The sequence below is a fragment of the Diorhabda sublineata genome, chromosome 2 (genome assembly GCF_026230105.1).
Source record: "Diorhabda sublineata isolate icDioSubl1.1 chromosome 2, icDioSubl1.1, whole genome shotgun sequence".
In the NCBI taxonomy this organism is placed as follows: Eukaryota; Metazoa; Arthropoda; class Insecta; order Coleoptera; family Chrysomelidae; genus Diorhabda; species Diorhabda sublineata.
In genome coordinates this window covers 26109725-26129989 of record NC_079475.1, presented here as the reverse complement: position 1 = coordinate 26129989, position 20265 = coordinate 26109725, and the positions used below count along the sequence as shown (strand labels likewise).

General features: G+C 31.0%; 1 protein-coding gene across 3 annotated transcripts in view; it reads right to left on the bottom strand.

Annotated features, from left to right (window-relative positions):
• LOC130453192 (protein madd-4) overlaps positions 1-20265 on the bottom strand; it is a 119754-nt gene that overhangs the window by 29234 nt on the left and 70255 nt on the right. For all 3 annotated transcript variants that reach the window (XM_056792810.1, XM_056792811.1, XM_056792812.1), the window contains exons 3-4: positions 9698-9796; positions 8738-8911 (exon numbers count right to left, since the gene is read on the bottom strand). In XM_056792810.1, the coding sequence (XP_056648788.1) occupies positions 8738-8911; positions 9698-9796 (273 nt within the window). The remainder of the gene's footprint in view (positions 1-8737; positions 8912-9697; positions 9797-20265) is intronic.

The following is a 20265-nucleotide window of genomic DNA, read 5'->3' as shown; positions in this document are numbered from 1 at the left end:
AACAAACATAGGTGATAGCACAGATAAAATAACCACTAATGAAATACCAACAGTTATGTTTAAAATGTATAAATATTCCACAAAAAGGGAAGAGAAAACTTTTGGACTAGCATTGCTCAAAAAATCGACAAACTAATTAAGCCGTTTAAGCTCTTTTCACAACGCTTTGTTTTATTCTCATTAATATTTTACTTTTATCTACGCTGAAAACCAGTTTGTTTGCTATTCATTAATTAGCAATATTTCAACAAACTGTTACCATGAAACATTGTCTGAATATAAAGACTTAAAGGTATAGCTGTTATCAACAATTTTATATATCTATATTAATTGCTATAAATGAAGCTCTCGATGATATAAATATTCGAAGACATGAAATGTACTCTATGAAAAAGATTACTCTTAGTTATTTCATTTTCACAATTTCACAACTTTTATATAACTATATCACATACAAGAAGAAGTGAATTTATAGAAATAATGAAAAAGATCTTTAGAATTTGAGTAGCTCATGATTCTATCTTTATAAACTTCACTGTTACTGTAAATATGTTGATTTGAACGATGATTCTTTTTCGTGAAACTGATAAATTTGATGAACAAATTTTATTCCGAAATAAATGTGGTGATCTATTGATTGATATAATTATTATTCTATTATGAAGTTTTTTCACTGATAAATTTGTTACATTTTCTTTGAAAAGTATATTTTCAATTGCTCTGGGAACCCATTTTCCCATAATAATACGATTAAGTGTATTACTGCACTAGTCATTTTATTGTGATACCAATACTTCATTTCAACTTAATACGAATCATCGCAATACATATCACGTCGCGTTCGTCTTCATAGCACTTTTGACTAACAAGTACATGTCAATATAACATTTCTAATTTCACTTTCATGGCCCCATAAGTAAATGCGAAATCAGAATGGAATGTACACACCGACGAGAAATTGTATGTTTAAGTTCAATATTTGTCATACAAAATCAGTCAAATGAAATAGATAGATGTATTCATCGATCGAAGACAGCTTGGTAGGTGATCTATTAATTTATATAATTATACAATTTTCAGATTTTATTTGACTAACAATCGAAATTAGATGGAAACATCAGAAATATTGTCTATTATTGTCATTATTGATCATTAGAGACCTCAAGTCAAGAAGTCATCATTACTAAAGATTTACGGAGAAGTCTTCCCATAAATGCAAAATGACTTGGATAGAAGCAGAAAATTCAAGACGAGAAATCATCGAGAAAACAATCTACAGAGCATCCAAAGGCAAACATCGCCGCTTGCGTTACAAAGTATATACGAATTATTCATATGTTATTTGCTATTCTGACAAACTAAATAATCTACCATAATACAAATTGGAAATAATGGCATATGGAATGTCATTCCAATTTGAACCTTTCGATCGTAGTCTTATTTCAGTCATAAACTACAGCCATCTCTGACAGTATAGAACTTGCGATGCCCTATAAGGCTGGAGAGAAAAGAAAAGGAAGATTCCACTTGACATTTATCACCTCCACATAAATGATATTGTATAGAGGGCAAAAATTCTGAGATTTTTTAACAGTAGAGCGAAACAAAAGAGAATCCACGAAAAAGGTAGAACAATTGAAATTTAGATTGATTTTGCTTGTGAAATTCGAAATAAAATAGTATTGATAGCGTCATATTGTCTCTAGTGAACAGAATTTTTGTGATGATAATGGATAATAATGAATTGGAAGCATCAACTACATAAATACATAAATTCAGTTGATTTTCATCATTCTTCTCGACTCACCCCACTAAAATAAGACGGCTGAATGCTGAAAGCTCAATTCGCTTTCTATAAAATTTGCCAACATGTGTATGTAATTTTAGTTCCCTATAAAAATTGGGTTGCATATGGATGGATTTTATACCTCTTGCCTATTCTTTCATGTTAACCGTCACAATATTTTGATATGAAATATGATAGCAGTTGCACTCGTCTCCAATATTAACTATAGTCTCTCATCTACCTGAATTATCTGGAGCACAGAAATTAATCGTTAATATCATAACAAGTCCCAAATAATAATTCATTTTACATTCGAAAACAATTGAATAGTCGGGGTGTCCTGAATGTTTAACAAAGGACTTGAAACTGACTTACGCTATAAATTTGAAACCGTTTATTACCTTCGATTTAAAGTAGTCTTCTGGTGTCCGGTTTTAGTTATGCCGTTACGTCGGGTGTGGTCAGCCAAGTTGATGTTTTCCGTGAAGTTCACGGATAACTAGGATAAATAAATATGAAATGTTCACTCATTTTGATTCAATGCCATTGTTTACGTTGGAATTTCTTATACAAGATAACGATAGACAACGAAGACAATTTATAAGATAAACTATACCATTCTGAACTCATATGAATTATATTGAAATTATTAAGATACAATATTGAGAATAATGAGAAAGTAATGGGCTGAGAGAATGGATGCGTCTCGATAAATAGCGCTATGATTCATCTGTTGTTGAAATGAAAGATTGGTTGCACAATTAAATGATTAGTGGAGAACGTATTATTATATGGAAATGGGCTTTCAAAGCAATTGAAAATATACTCCTCCACCTCAATTATCACATCACCGAGAAGAAGCAATCTTCAAGATATTCACAGTAACATTGAAATTTATGAAATAGAATCATGAGTTGATATTTGTTGTTTCCAAGAACTTCTAGGTCCATCCATAACGACCTAGCCTGTTAAAATTTAATGTTAATTATTAGATAAACAATCAATATTTAGTATTATTCCATCAACCTAGCCCAATTTAACCTAAAAAAATTTAATGTCATTCATAACCTAACAGTTGGAAATTAATACCAATTTCTATAATAACCACATTCAATAACCTCAATATTCCTATCAAGCGTCAATTTGGGTTTTTAGAAAAAAACAAAGAAATTCAAAATTCCGCAATTCTTAACTAATTATTGCAATACTTTCAGACGATGACTACGTAAGTATTTGAAAACTCGGAAATATATTAAAATTATCACACTTTGGTGTTTAATTATGCTACTATCTCACTACGAAAACGCTTATATCCTAGCTGGCAGATTTCGCTTTACTTCATATAAGATACTCGTCTGTATATATGTTATAAACCTTTGACGTGAATCCGGTAATCAAGCCGTTAATTCTCTCAATACGCATTATCGAATTCATTTGCCACGATATTCTTCATCCAAACTTTGTCAATAAATCATTGAGTTACATTAAGCCTGAAAATCACAAATAGAACGGTATTCTATTGATATAATTGATTATGATGATTATGATGATGATTATGATGATTATTTCGACCAAAAGATAACCTCTTAAATTGTTAATAACATTGAAGGAGTAAGAATGTATCTGAAACTAAATCCTTGATGGAATGTTACGAACACTTATGAAGGTTGGAATGCAATTAGATATTTTACTTTATGCAAATATCTCTCCTGTCACGCAAAAAACAGGCCTTGACAATGTTAAAATATTATCTGAATGGGCGTGGTTAAGAATTTAATGTGGAAATGGATTTCGCTTAATTAAATATTGTTTGACTGAATCATTTAGTTGTAGGAAGGTAATATTTTTACCTACGTTGACCGTAACAAAATTCACAAATTAGAAAAGAAATGGATATGCATTCATCTAGCAAGTAGATAAGTAATTGTTAGTAAATTTATTCTTTGCTATATATACAAGTTTGCAAATAAGAGAAATATGGATGATTTGATTTGTTTAGGGGATTGTTGTTTGTTGCTTTGATGTGATATTATGACTAATTGATTTCAGTTAATTATATGAGTAAAATTAAACATTTGCGATAACATTCTACAACTTCTCTCCCACAATTGCTTTCTTCTATTATTCGGTACCATTATCTAAAAGTTACTTTTAGAGACTTATTCTCATCGTAGCAAGTATTTTGAAGCATGGTTTGTGCATTTCCTAACAACGCTAAAAATGTTTGAGATACGTTGACAGAATAATTATCATTAATTGCTCTTTTTGAAATTTTCTTCTTATACTTGATTCAATGTAAGTACAAGTGTTTTAAACTTAGATATATTATTTGATTTTAATAAAAATATAGCGTTGAGTATTAATGTTATTTCTCCTTCTGTGAGGATAGATAATATATACAACACATTCAATGGATTATTATAAATAAATAAGTAAATAGGTCGTAGGATATCATTATACGGAGATGTGGAGTTTAAAATGTAAAAAAGATTTTCTATTGTCGTCGTAATTTCTAAATTTGTATTAACTTCGATTAAAAATCATTGGACAATCCTTGTAGATATTAAATGGATTTGTTTGAAAATCTAGAATATTTATTATCTGTTTAAAGAATTTTTTCATTACACTGTGTTTCCTTTATTGTCTGATTGAAAGTCTTGATATTTTGATTTCTAGCAGAGAACTACATTTCCATTCAAGTATCCCTGTTTAAACTGTTCCTTAATTGAATTACTTGTTAGGTCATCAACAGAGAACACGTTTATTCATTTTTTACTCAAGATTATTTTTTTCCTGATAATTATTCTCTTTCAATGCAGTTTTTGCTTTTTGAATAGCTTAGCATCTATATTCAGGATCTGATAGTTGGATAGATCTTTCAGCCAAATCTGTGATCTTTTTTGTGACATAGGAAGACACGAATTGAAGTTCAAATATCTTGAGGACCAAGTTGGTTTCGTCATAAAAAAGATCACAGATGAGTGAGATATACTGCTTATTAGCCATATAAATATCAAAAATCACAAACCAATTCTACATAATTCCATTTTGAGTTGGTTGGATCGTTGCGAGAGTTTCAAATCGAATCACACCTCATTAATAACATATGTCCCGAAAGTTTAAATTTTTAGTTCACAATTTCCAAAATTTGCTGCAATCAATCTATATATTAATTGATTGATAGATTTTAGGTACCTTCTTTTTTAAAATTAATTTTGTTTTCAATAGTTTTTGAAAGATTGATTAAAAATTGACGATGTGACTTGACTACCGTCTTTCAAAATTTAGTTTAGTTTAGAAGCATTAATTTATCAAAAGTTCTAGGAAATTAAAGAAATCACCCCCAGGGAAAAAGCGGCCCCAACACAAAGTGGACTTTGAGAATTTGAAATAAAAGACATGTAGAACCTGAATTCAAATAATTATAAAAATCGGTGCTGTATTGAGAGAAATAGACGGAAAAAACGTCATTGCCATTCCAATTTTTGAGCGCGGGTCTGGATTAACTGATAATTTGAAAATTGAATTGAAAAGTCTGGTCTATTTGTCTTTTCAACATCGATTATCATGACCTGAAATAATATGAACATAATGCCTTATGTCTAAATTCCAATACCTTTTTGATATTGAACAAAACCTTTGATTAATAGAGTTTATTAATTTTCGGAGACACTAGAGAAAGATATAAAATTTTTGTCATGTACAAAATATATCGAAAATATAATGAGTTCACAATTTTTTTCAAAATTTATGGAGTCTTCAATAAAAGAGTATGAGTAACTTATCTTTGTAGGTGTTTTATCGATCTCCCCTTTTTTCGTTCCCCAGTTTCATCCGATCGAGAGCAGCTTCATCTGAAACGCATTACCTATTTCTGTTCCTCTTATCGAAGTCGTGGTTTCATTCCATATAAATTACCCTAAATTCAATATCATTTCTTTGATTCCTTATTTTATATAGCAGATAGCGGCGAAATAAATGTCATCATTACATTGATTTCTATAGTTCGGAGAGAATGAGGTTTACTAATATGAACATAATGAGATACAATTTGATAGAGAAGCAAATCCATATCTAATTTGGTAGAAGGTACATCCCAAAATGTGTTGGAAGAAATATTGAATAATATTTCTTCAGCAACATTTCTTATAACAAATCTTCATATTTCATGAATCAAATACAATATATTTTGAAATTCAAAATCAAATCAATCAAAAATTAATAAAAATTCCTATAGTAACCAGAATAAATAATTCAATTGATCAATATTTCTATCAAAGTAAATTTGAATATTGAATTTTGAATTCCATGAATTTAAAAATTTTTACAAGCTTTAATAATATCAAAATCACCAGAAATCTTGATCAATTATTGTAAGTAAAATTTTAGTACTGTTATACATTTATACATATTTCTTTTATTGTATTTGGCCATAATTTCTAATAAAACTACAAATAAATTAATTGACTACTGCTATATATTTGACATGTAAGGACTATTGATCTGTAAAAAGTTATTTACAAGCGCACTACCGTGTGGTGCGGCTCCGTCGTGCTGATACAAGTGGGTGTAAATAATTTTCTAATATTTCTAGATATCTGTTACCTGAAATAAACAAAAATTTAAAGCAAAATTCACTCTTAAATTTAAATAGTAAGATTACCATTAAAATTTTCGTCATAAAAGTGTACCACCAGCATACTGTCATTTTTTATCGCAACAAAAACATTGAAATTCCAGTACCCTTGTAACTGTCTTTCACGCAACATGTGAGGATTAGTATCACTCCAATAATGAGAGTTACGCTGGTTAAATATTCCATTATTCTGAATTTTACCCTTATCTGTCTAAATTAAGGTTTGTAAAAAAATTTCGTTTTCCTGAGTTTTAATTAATATAAATTCACAAAAAGCAATCCTTCTTTGATCGTCACGTGACTTTTGTACCGAGATAAAATACGCTTGGAACTTGTGTTTTTTAAGAATCCTCCTGTGTTTACTTATCTCTGATATTCCCAAATCTCTTTCCGCATCGGTTAATGAATTTTCAGGATACGCTCTGAGCCGCGTAAGTGTATCAGGGGTGGGTCGTGGTCTATACGGATATCGCAAACGGAAAATATGGCAGTCTCGTTTAATAACCCTATCACATTCCCCGTATATTACAAGCAAATTGAAATAATCTTCATTGATAAATCCTAAACGGTACATGATAAACACTTTTGCAACTAAAACGATCATTTAGGAAAACCCATGCAAGCAAATTTCCAGAACACTAGTCGCATTCCTTTCCACACACATATCGATTCAGTTCGTCGTGAAGGACCCTATACAATGAATACACACAGACGTTTTCAATTCTTCTCTATGCGTCGAGAATGATAACTTGCGTTATCCATAACTACTACTGAATCAGCCGGGAGATATTTTATCATTTCACCAAAATAGTCTTCAAAAACATCCAAATCCATGTCCTCGTGGTAATCTCCAGTATGGCACGAGTAAAAGGTTTGCAGTCTTTTCCCTTTACTTGAAGGAACCTTAATACCCGTTGACAGGCATTCCATGAAAGCTTGGCGAGCATTGGTTATATTTGTATCTTGCCACATTTTTGGTACTGTATAACCTTCATCAATCCACGTCTATTAAGCTCCATTGAAATCTTGTCTAGGGTGGGTATTTCTTTTTTAAATAAAAAGAGTGAACTTTTCTTCGAATTACACTTTTGGTTAATCGTATTTCATGCAATCGTGTACATTCAAAATAATAAGTTTGTCATTCACTGATAGTGAAGAATTATTGGAACATCTTTTCGTTGGTGTAAATGACTCTATTTTATTACTAATCGTATAATATTTGAACACTATTTACGGTTTAACAGCATGCGTTAAGATAAACAAATATACTTATAAAAGTCTGATAATTTTGGGTAAGGCACCATTGCCCTCACGACACATGGTGAAGCCAAATCTGAAATAGGATTGGAATTAGGCAGAGGCACTAATAGAAATTTAAACGTTACCTGTTAAACTCAAAACGTAACTGCATAATCTACTACCTAAGTAATCCCTACACAATATTTCGATATTGACACTTCAGTCCAGAAAACATACTTTTTCCAACTGTCTTCCGCAATTACTTGAAATTTTAATATTACAAACAATACTATTTCAAGACCTACGCCTATGTCCGACACCGAAATTGAGCCGAACCGGACGGAATTCCCCATTTTATTACTCAATACCTTTCTGAAATAGTCTGTAATATATCATTATATGATGTTCACTGTGTGATGATCTTGACTAAGTTACAATTTTTTTACAAAGAATGGGAAATAATGAAGAGATGCACAATTTCTTTATCTAAAAATGATATAAGCAGCTCTACGTTTCAATTTCGTTTATATTCAGATTATAATCTAACATTGTCAAGTTATATGATTATATCAATGAGAATATAACATAAATATTATTACGGAATATAGAAAATTCCGTATCTTTAGTTGCTCATCAAGACAAAAAAGAACAGAACCATATTCAAATTATTCACAGTTAAGGAAAGGTGCACTGAATTTAATGGGAACGAAGACAATAACATTTTGATCAACCGGTGAAGGAAATCAATCAGTCCTAGAAGAGTCCTAGAAGCTAATTATCGTTCAAATCACACATGAACTCTGTTAATTGAATCAAATAACTGAAAATATAATCCTTTAAATTTAAAATTCAATATTTTGTGAAAAGAAGCTTAGAGTATTGTACTTACTTCTTTATAGAACTCAGAATACTATAAAATACTGACAGTGACTTTGATATATATTTTCAAAAACATTTTGATGAGGACTGAAATATGTCGATATGTCAACATTTTTACCTTTTTCAAAAAATAATTTTCATTCAGTAAAACCCGCTAAACAAGACGATTTACAGTATATACATAAATAAATACATACCTGAGTATTACAAATTCTGTACTGCACATGTTTTCCTCGACACTTGCCTACTGTACAAGTTCTAAGCTGTCGAGAAATGCCGCCATCGCAGGATCTAGAACAAGGAGTCCATCGTGACCACCCAGACCATCCTTCTGAATTATCATTGACCTGCTCAAGTTGTGCAGAAAGTTCCTGAAATTATAGAAATAAAATAGTAAGAGTGAGAGCTGCTAAAATAATTTTAACATTGTGAGAAAATTCAAATTTATATTTTTTGCGCTGTTGAGTCTTCGGTCCGAGTATGGCAAAAGATCTTGCAATCATTTAAGAAGCATCAGATTTTCATTTTAAAAAGTGTTTTCCTTCTAACTGGCGTATTGAGAAGAAAAAAACCTTATACAATCAAGGAATCCCTACATAATTATATATTATATTACCATCTTGCAACTCTATTGTAAATTTGTGAATAGAATAAAAAAAGTGGAAATCACGATTCAAAAATGGAGGTTGATCGTAGAAAGGGCGAAAAATTGAGAGTAATAAAATTTTTAAGTATAAGTGAACAAATGTAATAAGTTAAAAATAAGAATTGATCATAGGAGGGTAGAAATTAAGGGTTGTATGTATTTTTAGAAGCTGCATCATGAAAAAATAAGAACAAAAAATTTCATAGAAAAAATTGAGGAGTGGAGCATCCTCAATATTTAGGGGTACAAGAAATAGATGTTTACCGATTCTGAAACCTACTGAATTTGGATATAAACTTTGATAAAAATCGGTTAAGTTGTTTCGGAGGAGTATGGTAACTGATACGTGAATTTTATATTTAAGATTTCTTTCTCTTACTTAAATTGTCGTGAAAATAAAATTTTTGGAAAAAACTATGAATTATGATGATTGAAGAAATTTAACAAAATTTTGATTTCACACCAATTGAAAGAGGTCAGCTAAGGATATTAGTACATGCTTGAACCTTACCTGTTCTGAACCATCATCTACTGTTGAAAAGAAAACCCTAGAAACATCTGGAGATGTGTCATTATATTCCACAGACCTTACTGCGAGGCAACAGATTATCTAAAACAAAAAACATGTATGTATATAGTTCATATATTCTGACGACTATGACAATACAAATCTTTATGACAACAACGTTCGAAAAACATCAAGAAATATTACAAAAAAGCAAAAACAATATCTAGCTGCGTCCAACGAAAAAAGTTACGAAAATATTTGGGGAAAATATATGAAATATCCCCAACCTCATAGTTAAGAAGTGATACTGCTCGTGACTACCTCAAAAAACAATCTATAAAATAGAGATATCATACAGGGTATAGTGAAAAATAATAAACACTAAAAGCTTATGTTCGATCGGAAAATTGTTGAAGCTCAAAGAGAGCTCATATATTGTAATACGAAGTCACGAAGTCGTTAGATAAAAACAACATTTTTTGCGTGCTGTTGATAAAACCGGACGCATTTGACGTAGTATTTTACTCATCGTTGGTTGAGGCGGAGCGTAATATACTTATTTGTCTTCCCAGATAATCATTCTTTCAATTTTATCTTTGAATTCTTTCGTTGTTTCCAGCAGGCTACCCCAACAGAGTGACATTCAACAATTCTCGAAAAATATAGTTCCTTAAGTTATTGTGTATATGTTGAAATCCATAAGATAGATTTTACTTAGAAACTAGAATCAACGTCCATCCTGAGCAAGGAATAGGATCAAACAGAAGAGGTGACTAGAAGCAAAAAGTATGAGAAAGAAAAACTTAGCAAAAGTGGTGAAAATATTTCTCTTTGTTCTGAAATCTCATCAGAAAACACATATTTTGAAACTTGGCAACCACATATAATTTGAAAGAGCTCTTTAGTGTCAAGGATTCAACCAATGAAAATCCTACTTTCAAAGAAAAAATTTGAAGAGAAATTTGATTCTGTTTCTTCAGAAAATGCAAACGAATTTTCCCACATAACATCAGACACAGAATAGAGACATATGGGGAAACCCAAAATGTCTCAATTGAGGGCAATTAACTTCTTTACCAAATTGCGTTCCTTAGGAATTTTAGACCGTTAAAGTAGGGCCCAAAACAAGAAATTCTTGAATTTCTTCGCAACGTTTCAACTCAAATACCAATTTTGGTACACTGTATGAGACTGTTGAGGGCATTTAGTAATACTAGATAGAAGTCTAATCATTCCAAGGATAATTGAATTCCAAAACTTTTGTTACTCTCATAATTTTGCACTAAATTTTGACGCCGAATAACTGATATCATGTTTTCAACAATGTTATTTAGAAAGTTACAAAAAAGTTAGAAATTGGCTATGAATTCGAACATCAAATTTGATCATTTATAATTCAGTTTTTCTAGTAATTGCATTGTTAACTTTTTTCTTCTAATATGTGGAAAATTCTCATTTAGTGAATAAGTGAATATATAATTGGTATTTCCACTTTTTGGGCACGATATAAATGGAGTAAATTACGTCTAATATTTCGGTGTAGAGATGATCTTTGTATGCCGCTCTGTCTAGACGAAGTTCTAGTGCCGATATTCCCTTTATTGTAAATGGTATACAAAATGAGTTCTTTATCTTGCACAATTATTTGATCACGACATTCTTGATTAACACTATGAAATTTTCTCGTTTCTCGAGCCTGTATTACAATATCAGAAAATGTTTCCCTGTGAAGAACCGAGCGATTAGGAAACCTCCTTAGATCCTCCCAGTTACTTCTCTCAAAATACTATAATTCACAACTGATAGTTATAAAGCGATAAAATATATACACATGTCGTTTGAAGGTTGTGTGGGGTGTAATATACACTGCGATCAAATAAATCTATTGTCTCCCCCTTTCTTGTCGCGATACCGGGTATTTATACCTGTTCTGTTAATCCCACTCCTTTCAAAAAGTCCAGAATGTGGAATGGCTGTAGCTGCCAGAGGTCTTCATCTTCTATTCCATGTTATCCCAGGTGTAGCACTCCGTAGTGTTCCACACTTCGAGAGAATGTAGATAGAAGTCCCGTTCTCTGTGCAGCCAAAACGGCACGCAGCATTATCTGCTAAGAACATTTCTCTCGACGTCTACCGTCTTAGGTGTCCATTGGGGTGACAATGCCTCGATAGTACTTCTGTTAGTATTAGTAGATTGTTTTTACTTGAGTAGATTCATTCAGCAGATCTTCTCTGGTTATGGTTTCCCAAGAGAGTTTTTCCTGACTCGGCTCCTGTAGGTTTTTCCAATAATTTGTTTTACTCCTATCTATCTTCTTTTGATTGATTGAAGGTAAGGTTGAGCTGAAATTTATATGGATTTAATAGTAGTAGCGCTATCTGTGTGCCTACGAAATTTTCAACCCACCTATTATGTTGACAAAATGATGAATTGAGGATATTCCGGTTGTAATCAAAGCCTTACCATGTAGCAATTGAAACTCAAAACTGAAAAAGTGAGTAGTACTATCCCAAAGACATATTTATTGTTCAGTTCTCAATCAATTATTTTATTAGTACCGTTTAAGTATATAGTTAGATTTTATTAAGACAGATGCAAAAAACTCTGTTTTACAAATTATTTCTGGTATTTTATTATTATTAATTATTAGCAAATATATTCAATAACAAACTTTGAAATTGGTTAATGTTACATATCTTCACAGGAAGTCGATTATCATACATACAGAGAAAAATGGAAAGATATTTTAGAATTTTACAGTCCATATTGGTCAGAATTGTTCGTCAGTTAGACACTCCGTAAAGAGCAACCCCATTTGTTATCTGCTTCAAAAAGCAGCTATAGCATTTCGTTTTCTGTTTCGAGTCATATAAGACCTTTTTGTTGTGCCGATATGCTTGAAGCAATCTTGTGGAGAGAAAGATATTTCGCTTGATGGAATTGTAAGCTAAAGGATTATGCCACCGGAGCTACTCATGGAATGACATAGGAGGGTAAAACTTTACCCAGATAAAGAGGATTTATAAAATAACCCAGGAAATTCAACTGTAAAACGTATTATGAAAACAGTGGAACATATTATTATCAGCAATAAAATTTTGATCGAAAAGTATTTATGTATGTATTGTGTACGATATTTATAATAATAAAAATAGGTCAGAAAAAAAGAACGATTGTTCGAATTGAGAATTAGGAAGAAAATATTGACAATCCTCCATTAAATTATATAATTATTTAACAAATATACTTTTAGCTAATCCATAATAAATCAATTTCCCAATTTCTGGGTTCTATTTCATTGCAAATAATTATTCGTATTGGAGTCGGTATACTGAAATTTTGCTTTAAATTGAAAGAATTATGTTTTTGTTGAGGTAAAGAGTCTTTATTAATGTTAGGAGATCGTATTAAGACATTTTTTGGTATAATGGATACTGATATTTCAGTTAGTCTGAAATTTATTAACTAGAAAACGGGTATTTTCATTAGAGATAATTCAAATTTTTGTGATCAACCTAAGAAATATTGCATTGAAAGGTAATTTAGCTGATGAATGTAACACACATTTTGAAGAGGAAAATATCCAGTTTTTGTCAATTTAGTGTCATTGAAAAAGTTTGAATAGAATTTGCTTCCAACTTTGTGCTCAAGAAAGTGAGAAATTATAAATTTTCGTTCTAAAAGTATGTAGTATTGTCCATTATAATTTTCTCAGATGTTCCCAGTTCTAGTATTAATTGAGTTATCCATTTCTTCATAATTTTCGTGTTAATTCTATCACATGAATATGTGAAGATGAATTTTGAGAAATTGTCTATTATGACAAATATATATTTGTTTCTTAATCATCCATTCTACTGATACTGTCGGTCACGGTATTCTTTCCCGAGGTACATGAATAATATATAAAGAATATTCCGATGATCTATGTACTCGTGTATTTATTCTTCAAAATAGTGGTAAGATTCTGGTTATCATATTCAATAGTGAACTTGTTTCCTAGCAATAAAAATCTCAATTTTTTTATTCAAAATAAGATATTATTTCCAAGTCCCCGTACTATAATTCCTTTATGATTTCTCCATCAAACGTGACACAAATGATAGAGGCACTTCCTTTCCGCTTTGTCATTGCGTTAGAACTTCACCGAACCTTTATTTCGATAAGTCAACAAATTTCATAGTGACGTTTAGCTCGGATGGTATATTTTTAATTCCTCAACAGAATAATTTTCAATTAAATGCATGTTTTTGCATTTTCAGATAGGTCATTTGATTGTAAAAGAATATTTTCCAATTATTTCCCAGTTATTGGCAGTAGACTGTAAATATTGGCCTAGCAAATTATCCAGTTATTGGCTACGAGTAGTTGGTGGCATGCTTTCTAAACTATTTACAAATCTTATTTTTTTTTATTTTGAAAGCACTTTATTTATATTATATATTAATAAATAGTATTTACTTAGTTGTAAATTAAGTTATTTAATTCGCGACTCAAAACATTTCCACTTCACTGGTGTCTCTTTAACTATCTCATTTTTTTTACAAACTTTTCTTCACATCAGTCAATATGATTTTGAAGTATACAGTATTTCAATTGTGGACCTCCTACCTGGTATATTATTTATTCAAGTGGTAGTGTCTTCAAGCCCTTTTGACAAGCATGAGGGTGTTAGTATTAAGTAATAAGTTTCATACTTGCTGATATACATACAGCATCAGGAATTTAATGTATGCATTCGCACGACAGGGCATTCTTCATTGTCTTTGGTATTCTGTTGTGGATTACAGGGATATTTCTTATAAAATGAATTATTGCATAATCTAGACCGTCATTTTTGTTCTCAGCTTGTTTACCTAGGATTATTTCACATAAAAAATATTTGGTATCATTATCAGTTCATACCATGAATCTGTCAAATGTTTTGCTTTAAGAATAATCCTTTCAACAAGAAATTTTAATAACAAGAGTTTTCATGGATTATTTTCTGGAGAAATAATTGATTGATTGATTGATGAGCGAATGATTATTCGAATATTCTATTCCAAAATAGTATATGATTTTGGAGTATACAACTCGGCAATGAAAAAATTCTTTTTGGATATCCTTTCAGCCGTTTCTCGGATAATCGTGTAGTTTTAAGATTGAGGTAAAATGAAGTTATAATATTTGAAATCTCGTAGTTTTGAAAAATAAGAATCTGAATCTTTCATGTGTTTGGTTCGTGAGTTCAGATAATTGTTCAACACATTGAATTTCAGTCGAAAATAGCTTCATCCCATTTTCTGTAATAGAATATCCAAAACTAGGTGACTTATTTTATGAATTTTCCTGGCTCAAATTTGAGGTTGATTTTTTCAAGTTTCTTAAATACATCGGTTAACTAAAAATATGGTCGAGTCTTTTCTATTTCTACTGTTCTAATGGCCCAAAATTCTTGGGTAGTTAATTGGATACAATTCACAATTATCATTTCAGATGGTTTTAGTGTGAGTATCAAAAAATTCTACTTTTTATTTAATTAAACCAATGTATTCGGTAATCTAACTTTTTCTGTTTCTTGATCTGCCAGTAAAGTATTTTAGAATTTCTTTGTTTCTAGATTTCTAGGTTCAATTGAAGTTTTATTCTTGTAAGTTTCTCTAAAATGGTTTTCAATTGAAATATCGATCGTTTCTTATATGTAATTTTGAAAAATGTTATAATTTTGAAATCAATTATTGATTGCTTATTTTCCAAATTTTGATATGCTGGAATATGCAGAGTTGACACTATTGGTAATGATAATATAAGTTTCAAAAATAAATAATATTTATCAGATACTTCGAGGACAGCAGATTCGCCTGAAATATATTCGCTTCCATTATTGACAGCACTCCAGTTCTCAACGTTTGAAATGATTAATTAATTTGGTACAGTGTTAGTCTATGTTAATCTGTCGGTTGTTTTCAGCTATACCAACTATGGTACTAATCAGATTTACGATTGTTATCGATACTCATTTAACGAAGCTTTCGGAGTAGATAGAATTTATGAGACCAATTTATTGGAAAAAAGATAAACAGTCACTACAATCAATTAAAAAACAAAATACAAACAAAACATCAAAACAATTTTTTTTCACCATATGTACAAGGACTTTCCCAACAATTATCGAATTATTTCAATAAATATGATATCAATATAAGACCTGTCAGCATTTAGTCTTCCATCATTCACTGGTTCACTAATTCCGTGCGACCATTGAAAGAAATTCCTCCCCAAACCATGATAGAGCCACCACTAAAGCTTTCAGTTTGACAAAAATTAACCTGACCGTGCCGTTCACAACATCGCCTATATAATGTTATACGCCTATCTATGAATACAGACAAAATCTTGATTCATCCGTGAGTGAAATATTGGACCAATCTTGAATAATCCAATTTGCGTGTTCTTGAGAAAATTCCAATCTTGCTACCCGATGTTCTTTGGTAATACGTGGACTTCTAGCTGGCACTCTGGCGGTTTGTAGGCTTATTCAGACATTACGAGCAGCCAACAGATCTGTTTGCAGCCTTCGAGAGGTGGTATGCCTAATTATTAACGCCGTTAACCTCAAATAACGATCATCTACTACCGAAGTTACCCTTCCGCGGTCTTGTCCGGGTCTTCTGGTTAGCTGCCCTGTTTCTTGGTAGCGCATAACAACTCTGGATATGGTGCTTTGTTAAACTCCAATTACCCCGAAGACGTATCTTTGACTGCGGCCATCTTGTATGAGCGCGATGATATGTGATATCAATAAGAATGTAAAATGAAACAAATTGTTTCTTGGTTCGCTCATGATTTCTGAAAAAATTTCAAAATTTTCTCTCAATTGAATAGAAAAACTAAGGGAACATATAATTCACATATTCAAATAGATTACACCAGTCTCATAAATAATTCTTCATATAATTCACAAAATCTCCTTGTACAAATTAATCGGCCTGATATATCGTGAAAGTTCATTATATTCGTAATAAGATTTTAAGTTGGCTGTTTACAATTTCGTGGTACACCTGAGAAGACAAGTCGTGATTAATCAAATTTTGTAGATTAATCCAATTTGTCAGTTTAGGTTAGAACATAAATTTAAAGATTTAATCCTGCCTTACAATTAAAAGAAGTACAGGGAAATTGAAAAACTTAGCCATTTTTAAAAGTAAAATCAAGAACGTGTAGGAACTCTAAAAAATAATAATATGTATAAATAAAATTCAATTACTGAATATACGAGGATATATTGAAAAATATATTGGCCTACTATAGAACCAAACCAAATTTCAATGTCAAAAGATTTTATTACTTAACATATTCTCCTCTTAATTGGATAAATTTATCACAGCGAACCTGCTTCTAGATGCTGCTTCAAAAAAATGTTTTTAGCTTTTATTACCTCCTCGTTGGAACAAAATTTACGACCTTTTAAACTTTTTCTCAGTTGAGGAAACAGATGATAGTCGGACGGAGCCAAATCTGATGAATAAGGGGAAGGTTCTAGTAATTCAAACCCTAAATCACGAATTTTTTACATGAGATTTGTGTGCAGAGAGGTTGACCTGCAAAAACAAAAAACTTTTGGATATCTTTCCGCGTCTTTTCTATTTAATTTTTTCCCGTAAAATGGTCAGTAATGTCGAATAGTAATATCCAGTTATTGTTCAACCCTTATCAAAAAATTCAATCACGAACTCCATGGCAATCCCAGAAAACTGAAGCAAAAACTTTTCCAGCAGATTTTTGGACTCGAAACTTCTTAGGTCTTGGAGAACCAGAGTGTCGCCATTCCATCGATTGTTGTTTTATTTCTGGATCGTAGAAATGTACCCAAGTCTCATTCATAGTAACAATTCGGTTTAAGAAGTCTACATCGTCTTCAAATCGAGCACAGATCGAACGCGATGATTCTACCCTTGCACACTTTTGGCCAACATTCAAACATTTGGAGAACCATTTTGCAGCAATTTTTCTCATGTCCAAATTGACGTGAACTATATGATGAACGCGTTCGTTTTAACCCAATTCGACGGTCTGATAAAATCACGTCATCAACTGCATCCATATTTTCGGGGACTGACCCAGAAACTGTGCTTTGAAAAATTGAAATCTAATTGGCGTAGTCAGTGGAATCGCGAATAAGTCTGTGTAGTTTTTAAATGTCTCTTCGCTATGTAATAGTAAACAAGACATATATCAATAATCATGTGCTTTGCAGGCGAAGAGAGTTAGACTGTATTTAAGTAGTTTCAAGCTAGAATGCCGGAGAACAAATCATATCAGATAACGAAATTGAGTTGAAAAATATTTTTATAATAGAATTATTAGAAATGCATAAATTGAAAATTCATTTCATAAGCTCACAGCAACCAGAATCAAATGGAATCGCTGAAGGATTCCATTCTACAATTATTGAGCAAATAAGACTTTTAAACAATTGAAAACATTAAAAAAATGAACCTATGGAAAATAAAATAATTCACGAACTATTAACTTATAATAATAGTATTCATTCTGTAATAAATTTTAAACTTAATGAAATTATCAACGGACACATAAATAGTAACACTCCTTTTGATATAGAAATTGATCAATAAATAGATTACATTCAAACTAGAAACAGCTCAAACCGCTATTAGACACAAAAATACTAGGGAAATATAAATCTGTACATCAAACGTCCTAAAAAGTCTCCATCTAAATTCATCTCAAGTTCGTCACCATCGGAGACGCACCAGTCAAAATAAAATATGTTAAAAGATGCAAAATTTTTCAAAGTCATGCCTTTTACAAGACAACAATAATTATGGGTGTGAAGAAAAGAAATTTATCAAATTGTCAATATACTAAACTTAAAATAAGCGAAAATAATATTGAAATTATTCTAGAAATCAATAAATGCTTAGCAATATTTCCCTTGGAAAAAAAATTTATTAAAATGTAAAAACCCCTCAGAGGAATCTATATAATAGAAAATTCAATATGTAAAATACTCTTCAGAAATCAGAAGTTAATATTTCAGCAGAAAACATTCGGACAGCCTTTTGTGGTAAACGAATTAAAATTGAAGTTACATCACGTTTCATAACTGAAATCAAAGATATTTCAAACCATTTAGTATCAACAGTATTCACGAAAACCAATAATCTTCACATATTAAGTATTTGGACTATTCTTCTTAATACAACGTTAGTGGCAGCCATTATTTGGATGCTATACACGAAGCAAATCTTCAGAAGAAGAAAAAAGGACCCACAACCCACAGAAGATGAGATGCAGCTTCCGAGAGATACATTCCTTAGGTAGCGAGTTAGATTGTCGACTCAACACTTTAATTGCTTAGTTGTTCATTGTAATATAAATAGCATTATTGTAATAATAAACAGTTAGTCGAGAATTTAAATTGTAACCAGTATTTTGTTGTTAGTAATAAGGTCAGTTTTAAAAAACAGGTCTACAGTGAAATGAAATATAAGTGGCGTTAATGGAAATAACATTCAGTTCGTTTCTACGATTTATTGATTATTCGAACAAGTGAAGTGAAAAATGGTATTACTAGTTTTCTATACGTAGATAAATATTTTGGATTTAAGAAATAGAGAATATTTATATTCATACACTAAAAAATATTTGTTCATTCAGAATTGTGTTGATTCTGAAATATTTATGTATATAAATTTTGAGTAGATAATGTCCTTCCAATTTCTTAGACATTTGCAACTCTGCAACTTGAATATTCTTAATCTATATCTGAAAAATTCTTAATTCTTCAATTCAAAATTCATTATCAAACCTAGGAGTTGATTTACAAACGTGCTTAAATATGAAAACGTGCATAACCACAATATTGATGATCCATTTTTATATATTTAGAACATATAAATTCGCACGATTGTGTGAAACAATTTTTTCACGTTTCGATCCATCAAATCATTTGTATGATTGTGGTTGTTGTTGTGATGATATACCATTTTCGATACCGCAACTTATGTTAAATGAATTTTATTACCAAAATTACAAAGAATAAAATTCGTCGACTATTTTTTTTTCTGAAATTGAGAACATGTTTCTTATTTGTAAGAAATGTTTTCTTAGTCATCAGTGAGTCGAAATAGATGAATTATTGGAATTTGGGATGATGACTCAAATAACAGGATATGCATAAACTTCATTCACATCTGTCCATTAATGTATGTAAATAAGTCTCAATCATATGCAAGCGTCATCTATTGAAGAAAAATTTCCATTGTCAGCTTTAGACTATATTGGTCGAGTTGTCATCAGAAGGATTCCGCTCCTTTGTTTATTATCACAATGACACTAAACCGCTTCTAATATAGTCACCGGCACTTTAAACAAGTGAATTATATCTTTCACCTAAAAAGCCATTGCGTTGACCTTTTGTTATTGGAAGTGGTGTGAATGGCAGATTTTTGATATTATTGTCAAAATGATGAATGAGAACATTCTGTCTAGAGACTTAGTGTGTGTATCTCATATTGACAATACTAAGATATAACAAATTTTTGAAATTCTTAGGGACCAAAAG